At 38.9% G+C, this 13,436-nt stretch overlaps 1 protein-coding gene across 2 annotated transcripts; it reads right to left on the minus strand.

The window, feature by feature from the left end:
* Positions 1-101: 101 nt before the first annotated feature.
* On the minus strand, positions 102-11,969 carry adgrl4 (adhesion G protein-coupled receptor L4). Of its 2 annotated transcripts, XM_085373074.1 has the most exons (16): positions 11,858-11,969; positions 11,342-11,491; positions 8,748-8,897; positions 8,287-8,436; positions 7,848-7,918; positions 6,950-7,129; positions 6,352-6,535; positions 5,419-5,532; positions 5,135-5,334; positions 3,469-3,648; positions 2,595-2,798; positions 2,095-2,315; positions 1,529-1,595; positions 1,336-1,427; positions 962-1,130; positions 102-459 (listed from the first exon to the last, which is right to left on the minus strand). In XM_085373074.1, exons 1-16 carry the CDS (start codon positions 11,967-11,969, stop codon positions 397-399), a joined length of 2,307 nt encoding a protein of 768 aa, XP_085229200.1. In that variant the 3' UTR covers positions 102-396. The 2 variants fall into 2 exon arrangements, with proteins under 2 accessions (XP_085229200.1, XP_085229201.1); XM_085373075.1 differs by lacking the exon at positions 11,342-11,491 and having other exon boundaries at positions 11,858-11,921.
* Between the last annotated feature and the right edge of the window lie 1,467 nt (positions 11,970-13,436).

Below are 13,436 nucleotides of genomic sequence, written 5' to 3' on the forward strand. Positions count from 1 at the left end.
ATTGATTATTTGGAGTGTAATGCTTATAAAGGCACTAAGGTAAAGGTACTCAATTAAACTGAACATATGCAAACTATTTTTATTCTATTGTTACTCTCACAAGAATTGCTTTTGTGTAAAAGGCAATGCAATTGTTTGGCTTTTTATGTACTTTATGGAACAAAACAAACAATCAAACAAAAAGTGTGCTGCATAATTATGATTCCAGTCTGTTAAAAAGCAAACAAGACATTTGAAACTACCACTGCTACATGTTCTAATTTATTAGACATCTGTACTAAAATCCTCCCACACCATTTTTCCCAAAAGTGGAAGCACGAGTCACAGGATATTAAAAAGCTGTACTATAGACTATTATTATACAAGTGCAGATGGTCTGACTTTGGCTGCATTAATTCATCTTAGGCATTCAAAACAACAGGGGACATTTTTGAAAAGCCTGTAGTATTCGTCTTGAATCTGAAAAGACACACACACACAACAGAAATATGCTTTAGATATAATACAATGTATGTTTAATCCATACAGTGGTGAGCTGTGCCAGTGTTGTTAACATATTTACAGGGTTTTCATACATTTATAAACCTTCACTTGGATATTTTGTACTTTTAACTCTAATTTATATATTTCACAAGTATACTAGTTTGTGACCTGTCAAAACACTAACAGGAAAAGTTTCAGTCAGTTCATTAAATGTTTGATAGGGAAAGATTTATGCATCAATCTGACCACCTGGGGAGAGAGAAAACATGGCAAACCCAAACAAACTGAGCATATTCGGATGCTTAAATCCTAATCCAAAATGCACATTTGCTCACACACAGGTTTCTTTTTTCATATAGCCTTAATATCTTCACCTTAATATTCTCAGTTGACTATATAAAATGTGTTTTGTTGGGGTCTATTTGTTCTATTTGATTCAAAAAAGCAAAAAGCAAAAAACCCAAAAAGCTGATGTTACCTTTCTGGACAGCACACAGAGGAAGATGAAAATGAACATCCCTTGGAAGGCGTTGGTGATGGTGAACAAATAGGCAGTGAGGGTTGTCTCATTGAGAATGTGCAAGACTCCAAACGTCCAGGTGGCACCGAGCACAAACAGCAGAGCCAAGGCACCACGGGCACAGGACCTGAGAGGGAGATAGCACCGATTTAAACACCCTGCACATGGCTAAGCTCCTTTCTCAATCAACAAAGAACTCAGCTGTAATTTAATTCTGCAGAGGCACCACATGATACCCTAATAATCCACCAGATAAGGAACCTACAACTTGACTTTCTTTTTTTTCCCCTTCTGTTTTCCAACTTACTCAACGGGAGTAAAGATAATCCTACCTGATGTTTTCATAGTGGCTGATTTCAGGCTTTTTCACAGCAGTATGCCGGTATACCTTATAGATGATTACTCCAAAAGCCAAGAGATTAACCTTTAGTGGAAAAAAAACAATCAAATGAATATCTGTTATTAAAAAAAATTACTTTACTTGCTTATTTGAACACATTCATGAGTCATGATGTATGATTTTACCAGGATGATCAAACATGCAGGTCCGATGAAGCTCCATATGAAGTGGTTTTCTGTGCTGAGCCAACACCTATGATGGAATAATATTTAATAACATTTTAATACATTTGATTCATATTTTAGCAAATTATGATTTCCACCTTAGTGTAAAATTCCCTGATGTTAAGTATAATAATACTGTACATAAGCTTTCTTATCTTAGGATAAAACCCCTAAAACCCCCTAAAAAAAGCAATCAACGCGTCTTTTGCATAACTTATCTCTTGTCTTTTGTAATAGCATTTTACACTAATAAACAACAGGGCTACTATTTTAGGGTTTTTTTATCAAGCTCTCTGTGGTACCCAAAACATTTCAGAATTTATTTTCTGCCCCACGGCACAACCATCTTCAACTTCCTTCATGTCCCTCCAGGCCAAATTTAATCTATGTCCCCTTGTACTTATAATTAATGTAACTTGTTTATCTTGCTTCCTGAATGAGTTTGAAAAATGAAGAAGTCATTTTACGACCCTTTGTCTATCCACACATACATATATATAAAAAAGCTGCAAATATTGTCAGCTTACACTTTATCTGTGCCATAATACTTGGAGCCTAGTGTTGCGGAAATGGCCACCACTACCGCTGGGCTTCCATAGCCGAAAATATAAAAGTTACGGTGCAGAAAGCCTTTGTTGTAGATGACGCCAACCACTATTAAGTACAGATGGATGCCCTCGATGCACATCCAGGCAAAGGCCGCAAGGAAGAAGTAGTGCAACAGCCCTGCAATCACAGAGCAGAAAAGCTGCCAAGAAACAGACGGGAGAGAGAAAGACAGAGATTTTACAATTTTAGTTTAAATAAAACTGTGTTAAAAAAGTGGTACAGTATTCATATACTCTAAGTGTATTTTGCAATCTTTATTCAATGTGTATGTTGAGATGTACTGTTACTTTCTATTTTCATTTTCATAAAGTAAATTATCTGCAAGTCGAATAAGAACAGATTTACACCAGATTTAAAGCTGACAAACGGACAATATTTCATGATATTTCACGTTTCACTATGTCAAGGGCATCCTCACCTTATGCGTGTACATGTTGATTCCTACCAGGAAGATGAATTCGGCCATGAAGAGGCTACAGCACAGGTTCTTGTGGATGGTGGTTCTGGTGCTCTGAATTTCACTGAAGAACCAGAAGGTGAAGATGCACATGAACAAACAGATGAGCGAGATGATCATTCCCAGCTGGGTGATCCGGGTCAGGATGGTATAGTGGGCCACCAGCTGAGAAGCGAATGGAAAGGGAGGCGTTTCATTCACAGTTTCATGGAGCGCCGAGTTGTTGTCTTTTCTGCTTGGAATCATTTGGCATAACATAGGCACAGGCTGGGGTTACAGCAGCATGTTGTGCTTGGAGACGTTCTGGGGCGATACTGGTCCAAATATTATAGGCAAGTGGTTTGTTGTCAGTTTAAAAAAAAGTAACTTCCTCGTTGTTGGTGTGAAATTCACCAAACAATTTAAATTGGAATTGAAACCAACAATAAAGTGAGAGAAGGTTTCAAAAAGTAGTGGGTGGATAACTCTTATAGATGCCAAACATGTGCACTGAGTCACCTTGCCTCTAGGACCTGTTCAGACTTCCTCTGCATTTGGCTTTAGTTGATTTTTTATCTTTCTACTGTAAACAAAGCAGCGCTTTCAAAATATTTAGTAGAAATTTCCATCATCTTCACAGATAAATCCACATATTTAAATTTCTCAGCTAACAGGCGACTAATTGTCCACCAAGCAAATAATATATGACTTAAAAACAAGACAACATAGTGTTTATTTTGCATGAAATGAAATTTCTCCCTCAGTAACCGTGGAAACATTGGTGAAAAAAGCTGTTAAAAAACTCCTTGATCTTGCTCCATATTTCACTGTTGTAATTTAGTGTATGCTCACTCACGTTGGCTCGCCCAGAGGACATGAGGATAGCAAAGTGTGTGAGGTGATTGCAGGAGCAAGTGGTCGCATTGCTGTTGACGTGGACTGTCTTGCAGCCGTGAGTGGCCCACCGGCCCTGCAGGCTATCCGCCTCGTACTCCCAGAAGGCGCACTTCGTCACATCAGCTTTAGTGTCTATGGGCTTCAGGGGATGGAGAGGAACAAAGACTGTTAACTGTGGAGTTATTATTAGTTTTTGCAGCTCGCTGCTTTGGGATAACAAATCAATAGGGGCTTAAACTGATCCCAGAGCTGGTCTCATCAAAACAGCTGTGAGAAATCATCACAGCCCATCGAAGGTCTGTTGTTCTGTTATTGATTCTAACACTATTTATGAGCTTTGCTTTTTCCAAGTTTTCACGTTAATATTGCCATTGACATGCAAGAGCACAGAAAATAAATGTAATGGGAAGATCATTAATCACTGGCACATGAGCTTTTTTGCTGGGCTCACTGGGCCTATTCTAAATGATTATGTATCAAATATATATATTTTACAATGATATAATATATTGATATAATGATTTTACTTTTTTTTATATGTTTTAATGATCCTAAAAGAAAATACCAGGACAATATGTTTGTATATCAACGTTTAAAATTGTGTATTTTATACTCTCAAAGTCCTTACTTAAAAACTTAAAAGGTGCAGGCAAGAAAAAAGCATCCCGTGCATCACAGGAGAAAAAAAAATCTGCTTCAGTAGTAAAAAGTATCTGCACAAAAAAGGGGCCCAAATTATTGATTGTTGCTCTTCAAAGAAGGCAGTTCACAGAGAATTTTCACGGCTCGAAAATAAATCAACTCATCCTTTGTTAGCCTTAATACTCAAGGGAGCAACAAAAATAATGATTTTACTTTTTCATACATTTTAATTATCCTAAAAGAAAACACCAGTACATTAATTTTTAGGGCTGTTTATCTCATTACCCACATTTTTCCATAATCTCGTCACGTTTCCTCAGCTATTCCCTTTAAATGAAAGGTCATTGCCGAAATACACGGTGCGAAATCTTAAAATTTCATAAAAACTTTACACAAAGCGCTAACTGTTCCTCCCATGTGAGTTTGTTCAAATTTGACTTTAATGGAAACTCTGGCAGTTATCAGGTTACTGCCAGACCCAATCTGGGACTGAGGAAGCTATTTCTCACAACAAAAGCACAACGCCCCAGTCTGACAAGGATATATATGATGAGATACTGACGAGAGAACTGAACAAGATCCTATTAGCTAATGTTGATAAATGACTCGTTTGCAGAATAGAAAGTTTAGCTGTAAGTTTAAAGTGGCACAAAAGTGAGCAGCAATGTTTGTTTTTAACGCCGTATTTAGCTTGTTTATCACACGACGCTTCGAAATGAAAAACCTTGAGTAACATAAACTATTTTGAATCGCTGCTCTTAATTTACCCTGATCAAATTGAGCAAAAGGATTAGACTGAATTTATATAGAGAATAAAAATGAATGAAAATCTCTAGTAATCGCTTCCCTTAAGAAAAGCTGCAGTCATGTGTAGAGGAGCAGCGACTTTCTGAAACAGTATATGTTTTGACATTACATTCTACAAATGCAGAAGTAAAAAAGCAAACAATGTAGCCTGCCTCAGCACTCTGTGCAGTCTGTACCTCACTGTGTCTCAGAGTGAAGGTGACATGGTCAAGTTGGTAAACGTCAGCAGGTTTGACGGCTGCTGCAATGACTTGGGAGTTGACAGTGATTTCCCCCGTCCCTGCATACCGCGAGTAGTCAGTGACACCTGGGTCGCTGCTCGGCTTCAGGATGTCACTGATGCTGTCATATCGCACAAACACCACTGACACGCTTCCTGAGGAAAAAAAAAAATTATACAAACTTTTCTTTTTGGCACAGATTGCATCTGATTTTCCTTTTAGGCTTTAAGCTACTTTACCATTTCGGTCTTCTTCTGGTCTCACTTTCAGTGTTAGATTTATATGATCTCCTCCCATGGAAGCAGACAGTTTGGCTTTTGTGTGATGAGCCTCGAAGGTGAAGAGTTTCACTTCTGCGGTTGAGGATAAAAAAAAAAAAAAGAGGTCAGGGATAACCCTCTCCATTTCAAAGCCTCGCCAAACTGGAGAGCTGAGCCCAGTGATAGTTACTGAGTCTTATCAGGCACACTGTAACTATCACTGCTGTTCAAACACCAATCAAAATAAACCAAATCATAACACACTGTAAGGAAAGCTATTTGGGACACAGAAAAGAAGAAACTAAAAGCTAAAGTGGATTAAAATGTTATTTGGCTCTAAAAAGAGATTACGACTTGGAAGAATAGCTCTCTGCTGAAACAGAAAAAAGGAGACAGATCCAAAGCAACAACAAGCACACAAAAGGAGGACAGATATTAAATAAATAAATAAAAAAGAACCCGTACCCCCCAAAAAATATTCAACATTGCACGAGGGTGAAGTTTCACTTTCTCGAAAATAAAACAGTGAAATGAAGCCATGAGGTTCAAAATTATAAATAAATAGTATTTAAATAATTTGATGACCGACTGAAAATTCAAATAAAATAATAATAACGGGCAACACCTACTATTATACTACCATATCGAATTAATACATATGCTGTATTAAAATTCATATTATTTTTTTCATAACTGCCTTTTGTGTATTTTGATACCTTTAGTAATTTTTTTCTGTGTTTTTGAACCGCTCATTGAATTTTAGGGTGAATTAATTCATGGCATTCATTTATGTTTACAGATGATTTTTTTTAAACAGTGAAACTTCTAAGCAAACGTAGGAGCGCCCTGTCTGGTTTTAAAGCAAATAAAGGAATTAAATGCATCACAGTGACAATTAACTGAAAGCCTCACCCATATCTGTAGCTTTGATTTCAAGCTCTGTTGGAGTTTTGTAATTGCTGGCCAAAGACAGAGCGCTTTCTTCAACAACATGCAGCAGCTTGGTGATGGTATGCTCACGACGTTCTTCTTTCATTCTGGTCCAAGCCACCAGTTCATCCTTCTCCACCAGGTTGTTTACTGCATTTACTAATTTCTGTTTGAAAAGATTTGCTTCGAGTATAACATGTGCACAATAATATAGCATGTAATGCATGTTATGTCTGCACTGCAATATGCTTCCAATTAGGTATGATTAGAATGGGATGTTTACATCAGTTTGGCTGTTTTTGGCCTTTCATTAAATACAAGCAGCAGCTACACTGTGTTTAAAAAATTATTGGTTAATGGGTAATTTTGCTGTCAGCTTTGGGACAACAACAAAATAATAAGTGCTAATAATAAAAATGACACATTAGCAGAAAGTAATAGTATCTCCAAGGCGTAACTGTTAAGAAGGCAATGGGCTGCAACCAGTGCCACTTTTTCTTAAACCAGTTCAAAGCATAGCTGCACTTCAGGCAGACTTCCAACTGTTGACTGAGAAACAAGAATGGTAAACAAAGATTACTGAGAGAGTTGAGTTGATGGCAGATGGTTTGACAGCGTAATCCTTCTCCGCGGCACCCAGTGTTGATGCGGATCTACTCAAGGCCTCAACATATGCAATCACTTCCACTGAAGTAAGTTCACCAGACGTCTGCTTGGCAATTTCTTTCAGTAGACTTTGGGGCTCCGTGAGGTTGCTCATCTGGTGGCGGAGAAATGTTTAGATTGATAGATGTCCTTGTTATGTTTTTTTGGATCACAGCTGTGAAACGACCAAACTTTACATGAAAACGTGACGTATCCTATTCATCCTATTCACACGTGTGCACATATCTAATCACGTGAAGACTCTCTACAAAAGGCGGCAATTGTGTCAAGTGTTTTTACTACTTGAAAAGATGCTAAAAAATTTTCACGTACTCCTCTTAACTTCAAACTAATCACAGCTGCATGCAGTAAATCCCCAAATATGACCTTCAGAATTATTTTTATTTTATTTTTTGCTTTTCTTTATAAACATCAGTTCATGAACGACGGATTACACTCAGCTTCATTATCACGTTAGTGAGCCAGTTTTACATAAATCATCACCTAACCACACGCTAATTAAATCTCTCCCATTCTCCTGTAACAAGGAACACAAAATGTGCTACATGACATCCATTAACTGGTCCTGCTATAACTTTACTCTCCAGTAGGGGGCAGGACTCCAAACCGAAACTGCTGATTGAAACTGCAGGTTGTGTTTGGATCATAGCGGCTGGTGTTGCATATCCTTGTTATCATACAATCTTGAGTCATTTCAGCCGTTTTCCTATTCCACCCTCTGTTTGTCTTCCTTCTCGCCAACAGAGGGCAGCATCATCTTATCCTTTCTTTTTTACCCCGTTTGGTTAAAATTGTGAGAAAGGAGTACTCACAGATTCCAATGTTCTGTTGACAACCTGCGTCACGCAGCCGGTGTTGTCATGGCAGTATTTCTGGGGATGCTCTGGAAAACAGTTTGCAAAAGCGCATCTTTAATTCACTACCATGACTTGGCCAGTCTGCCTTTCATTTAGAAAAAAACAGCAGCTCTCTTTATCATCAACTTTACTTAAAACATCAAACAATTCAGTATTGCACTGTTCACTCGATGTATTGCATCGAGCGAACAGTGCACACACACACACACACACACAATAATGGATGTGTCTGGGTTGTGTGTAGATGTGTAAAAGCAAGTAAAAAAAAAGAAAGATGAAAAAAGATGTATGTCCTTGAATGTAAGGATCAGTGTGTGTGTGTGTGTGTGTGTGTGTGTGTGTGTGTGTGTGTGTGTGTGTGTGTGTGTGTGTGCTCTTCCATCCTCATACCGACCTTTACATCTAACTTTGCTCTCTGGATGAAAGTGCTTAGGGCCTGAAGTCAGGATGTAATCACGCTGACAGGTGCAATTGAAAGATCCATTTGTATTATGGCAGTCTGAGTTTGGTCCACAGACCTGTTCTGACTCGCACTCATCAATATCTGAAAGATGCAAATGAAGAGTTCAGCTTCAATTAAAGCAAAGCAGTTTGATGTTCCCTTACGTTGGCTGCTCGCTGACAAAGTTAATGCAGTTACAGATGTTTGTCTAGGCAGCATTCCTACCTCAAAATAAGAATTGGTTGGTTTTTTTAAATACAAATATGTGACCAGCAGTTCTTGCACGCATGTTACACATTGATAACTCATTCTCACGACCTCGTTAAACTTTATAACTCTTTATAACTCTTTATGATACTGATCAAAACAAAGTTTGGTATATTTAAATCCTGAACAGGTCAACCAGACGTTACCGATGCAGTCAGTGCCATCGTTGGGCAGGAACTCGTCCCGTCCTGTCGATTTGTATCCAGAGACACATTTACAGTAGTAGCTGCCCACTGTGTTGGTACACTGGCCCCTGTCCCCACAGATATTAGTCACGTTCTGGCACTCGTCATCATCTGTGGTGAGGAAATGGAAATACAAACGCTAAAATGAGCTCAAAATCTTTCATCCTCAATAAGCAAAGTAGATTCAGCTTGTTACTCTGTTACTCATGGAGTGGGTAAACCAGCTGGTTAACAGATGACCTAGAACAAAGATGAAAGGAGTTTGATGTAGTTTGCATTTTTGCTTTGCATTAAAATTCATGTTTTTTTGTTTGTTTTTTTACAAATTAAAAGTTACAGCATTTTGAAAAAGGCTACTTTTTATTCTTAAACTGTTACAATATCATATTTCCATCTTGTCTCAGCAGATTCATTTCCTGTCCAGGTTTGTGTTGAGGCTGAAATGCATTTTACTCTAATGAGAAATGAATCAACAATAAATCAGTTCTTCTTTGAATGTGCAGCATTAATTTAAAAATCACTGAAATACTCAGACTCAGTTACTTTTTGAAAATGAAATCTTAATTTAATCCTCCATGATTAACCATATGCTATGCAAAGTGTTCTCTAAGTTTTTGACTCAAAATGTCACAAAAATAATACAAAAATTACTACAAAGACAGCATTTTTGGAAATTTCAAGAACCAACTTGAACTTATGCATTTGCCCCTAAATTTGTTGAAATTGTACTGGATGGAGAGAAAAAAGCAACCCATTTTTCATATCAATTTATATATTAAACCATAAAACTCAACATAACATCTTCCCAGATCCTTTTTAGTATCATTGTTGTTGAGTTACTTTGAGCGCATGTTAACACAAGTACACTCTGAAGTTTGATCCATGATTGCTGTTTCAGGAATGCCCAAATGTGATCGTGATCCTGAAGGCTGTGGTGTGGATGAGCTGATGAAGCTCAGAGATGTTAGTCTTCTTTTGATTAAAGCCTTGGCTGGGTGTAACTTGCACGCAGTTTAAATAGTTCACATTTGTGACTGATTTGCAGTTGTTTGCCTGTGTTTGATTTCATGGAAGTCAAATTACCTAAAATATTTTGCTTTCCAGGCTAACCGAGCACTGCTGAAGATGCTGCTTCATTATAGAAAATGCTGTTCCAGCTTTTTTTTTTACTTCCAAACACACCTTCCGCCCCTTGTTGACAAGGACCTGCTAAGACTTTCCACTGTTGTTTTTACTTGTCGACGTATGATGGACACTCTGCTCTTCCTCTCCTCTGTACCTTTGGCACACAATCTGTCCGGTAAGGGAAATCCTCTGCTTCAGCGAGAAAGGTGACCATAGTCAGAGAGGAAATACTCCCATAGCACATGTGATCCTTTATCTGTCATCCTCACAGACTTTTCACCCACATACTTCATGATTCACTTGAATGTCCTGTTTTTATGGATCCATTTTACCCTCCTATCATCACTTACTTCTTAAAAGTTAAAGATGACCCTTTTCTTCCTGTTTGTGTGAAATCTACAATTGTTGTTTGTTTCATGTGAATTTTCCAAACAGTTTTGGTAAAAATGCAGATTTAATAAAGCATGAGCAGACACAGTCTGAAATGCTCTTGCTAGTTAATATTGTCCTAATTTTACGTCTCTGGCTTCAGTGTAACCTTAACAACAAAAAAAACCCCTCTAACATTTTCATTTACTTTTGGCCCTTGGGCTATGTAAGCGGTGATTGTGGTCAGATTTGGCCAGGAAACCAAAGGGGTTCCAGGAATTCTAAACAGCCCAGAAACATAACAGGACTAACAATGCCGACTGTAGGCGATGCAGGCCATTAAAATCCTTCTAATAAAGCTGTATCTGGACGTATGTTCCACTTCACACTGTTCCCTTGGTGAATAACTCTGTGGCAACTTTTTAGGCAAGAAAACTCTAAAAAACCTCCCCCCTAACTTTAGCTGTTTTAAGCCAGCACAGCGAGTCGATCATACACAAACAAACACGAGAAAACTAACTTCAAATGACTTACACAGACCTTAAGTTTTTTTCAGCCATTCCTTTTGCCTACGTTTTCTAAACTGGCCAGAGTTAAGCTGAATTACAATAATAAATCTTGTTTGCTTGCACACGAGCATCCTTAGGTCGCTAATTTGCTTCATGTCTGTGGACTATTTTGAGATAATCAGAGATAAATGGTTCCAGAAGAGAAAAGCTGCACAAGTCACAGTGATTTATACTGATAATATGACCATAGCAGTGCCTTGTTCCTCATTAAGTTTTGACACAAACGTTTTTGCCATCGAGAGCCGTCATAAGAAGCTTTAACCCACCCAGAGTTATATTTTTAACGCCTCACATCTATGCTCTGCTCCGTCAAGTGTAATGTTCTAAAAATGTTCAATTAGCCCGCTTGTTTCAAAACGTAGGCCTAATACTGTTGTTTACGACACGCAGTCACAGCAACAAAGGCTTCCTAAAATAGTCGAGGCTTCCACAGTCTCGCTGCGTGTGCTCTTTAATATAAAGGTTGATTTGTGTATGCGTGCGTGTAGTCACCATTGCAAAATGTCGTTCCGTCTCCGGTGTATCCGTGATTACAGTAGCAGGCCTTGTTTGATCCATTCAAGGTCTTACATGTTGCAAGTGTGTGACAAGAAACACAAATGTCAGAGGGGACGCATGGGCCCATCAGACTCGAGAGCCACGCTGCGTAGACACAAGAGACACACTGTGTATGTTTTAATTACACCACAACATTATTATTCCAAACCTTCCTGAAGACGTGTGATTATATAAAAAACAAAACATGTTAACCTCCAAATTCCTAAAAGTTGCAGAGTCAGTCATGCAATCCATCAAACTTCAACTTAAACCGAAAAGCAACACGTACCTGTCAAAAACCGGTTAAACCCCCCCAAAAGAAATAAAGTTGAAGAGAAAATTTATGTTAAACAAAACCACCTTTCCAAACTAATAATACTTGATAATGCGGACCCCTCTGAGGGACATACATTTAAAACAGTCTCCCAGTAAGACATCTGGTACCCGTCGAGTATAAATTAGCTCACGTACCTGTCAAAAGTACAAGTTTCATTGGTGACTTGAGCAAAGAATCCATACTTGCGCTGTGTCTGGATTTTACTTGATCGTAGACTGCAGTGGGCTGTCTGGTGACGTCGTTCATTTCCTTGCATCAGTTTTCCTGTTTCCTTAAACCTGGCCCTTCCTGTCCTGCTCTTTAATCTGCTTTGAAAAACACGCAGCTTGGTCGAGTCATCAGCCACACAGACACGTTTGCCTCCATTTTTCACTAAATATAAAAGGACTTTTAGTTGCATTGAGTCGCTTTTTCGTAGCGTTGCTGACACTTTGTCTTAGGTTGTCATTTTGGAGGCCTGCGTGCCATTGTTCTCACTTGACCACATACAGTAGGTTACGTAAACACAGGCCTAAACAACACCAGCTAACTTCATTGAAGGACGACCCCCTCCCTTCCGCAGGCGCTAGCACACAAATTCACACACGGACATTCCAGAGCTGTGTCTTCCACGTATCATCTTACACATGCTATCCTTTCCAAGACACACGTTACTAAACTTGAGATGCAGACTCTTTGGTGGTGTGTTTAATGCATCGGGGCTCCTGCTCTTGAGAAAACACAGTGAAAGGAAATGTTGATTGGCCAGTGTTGACTGGTTCTTATCAGTGGTCCCACTGCAATTTCTATTAACAGTCTTTCTTTTTGGACTTTCACTTAAAAAGGCCCGATTTTCCACGTTTCCTCTAAAACAGCGCAGATACCATTTTCCATTTATAGAGTTGTTGAAATACGCTCCAGTTGGCTATTGTTCACTTTGTTATACACGTTGGATTTCTATGAGCACTGCCAGACTAATTGTCATATTGTGTAAAGTGGTAACATAAACAGGTCATTGAATGAAGCTACGTTTCGAGTTTGTCTTTGGAGAGAAGTGATTAAGCAACACATTGTATCGCAGGTTCTTTGACTGTCATGGAGCAGTGACCCCTTTCTTGCGTGAGGGAAATGAGCGGGGCCGAAGGTTATTTGGTGCATGTGGGCCACTGACCTACACAAAATGTCTTCACTTGGAGTTGCTCATTTCAAATGCAGATATTTTCAGTGGCGCCTTTTCACCTCACCCATGAACATCGGCCCTCAGAATTGCTGTTTTAAGGTGGAATTGAACTAGCAGTGCTGCTCCAGAACAGGTGAATTAAAATGTGATGCAGTGACAATGGTTCCAAAAAGAAAAGTGGCCATTCAGGTGTCTGAGGTCTTTTCAAAATACCCTCTACTTTTTCAGCACACAAACTCATTCAGTGATGAATAGTTTCACTTGGAAGATAAGTTCTTTGTTGACTGTATTGCAGTCTGTGGAGGCGGTTTGAATTGCTTAGGCAAGGCGTTTAGCAGCTGCTTTGAATGACACCATTAGAATTGCTCTGCATTACTGTCCTGGGAAAGGGCTTGGTGAAAACCACATCTGAATGTCTCACTCTGACACTCTCCTAACGGTAAGGAAGGAAGTGATGTTGCCTCGAACAAACCTGGACTGATTGCACCCTTCCTCCTCCGCTTTTTTGTCTCAGGAAATCTCTCATTTAGTAAGAAACTCAGTAAGCCCACAGG

The sequence above is a fragment of the Diplotaxodon limnothrissa genome, linkage group LG15 (assembly GCF_057381915.1).
Source record: "Diplotaxodon limnothrissa isolate DT_005_m linkage group LG15, D_limnothrissa_male_GT1.1, whole genome shotgun sequence".
In the NCBI taxonomy this organism is placed as follows: Eukaryota; Metazoa; Chordata; class Actinopteri; order Cichliformes; family Cichlidae; genus Diplotaxodon; species Diplotaxodon limnothrissa.

Coding starts and splice junctions, on each gene's coding strand:
- adgrl4 (XM_085373074.1), bottom strand. CDS start 11,969: ATGAACGACGTCACCAGACAGCCCACTGCAGTCTACGATCAAGTAAAA. Junction 11,492..11,857: donor GAAACTTGTACTTTTGACAG/GTACGTGAGCTA, acceptor GTGTCTACGCAG/CGTGGCTCTCGAGTCTGATG. Junction 1,131..1,335: donor AGCCACTATGAAAACATCAG/GTAGGATTATCT, acceptor TCTCCCTCTCAG/GTCCTGTGCCCGTGGTGCCT.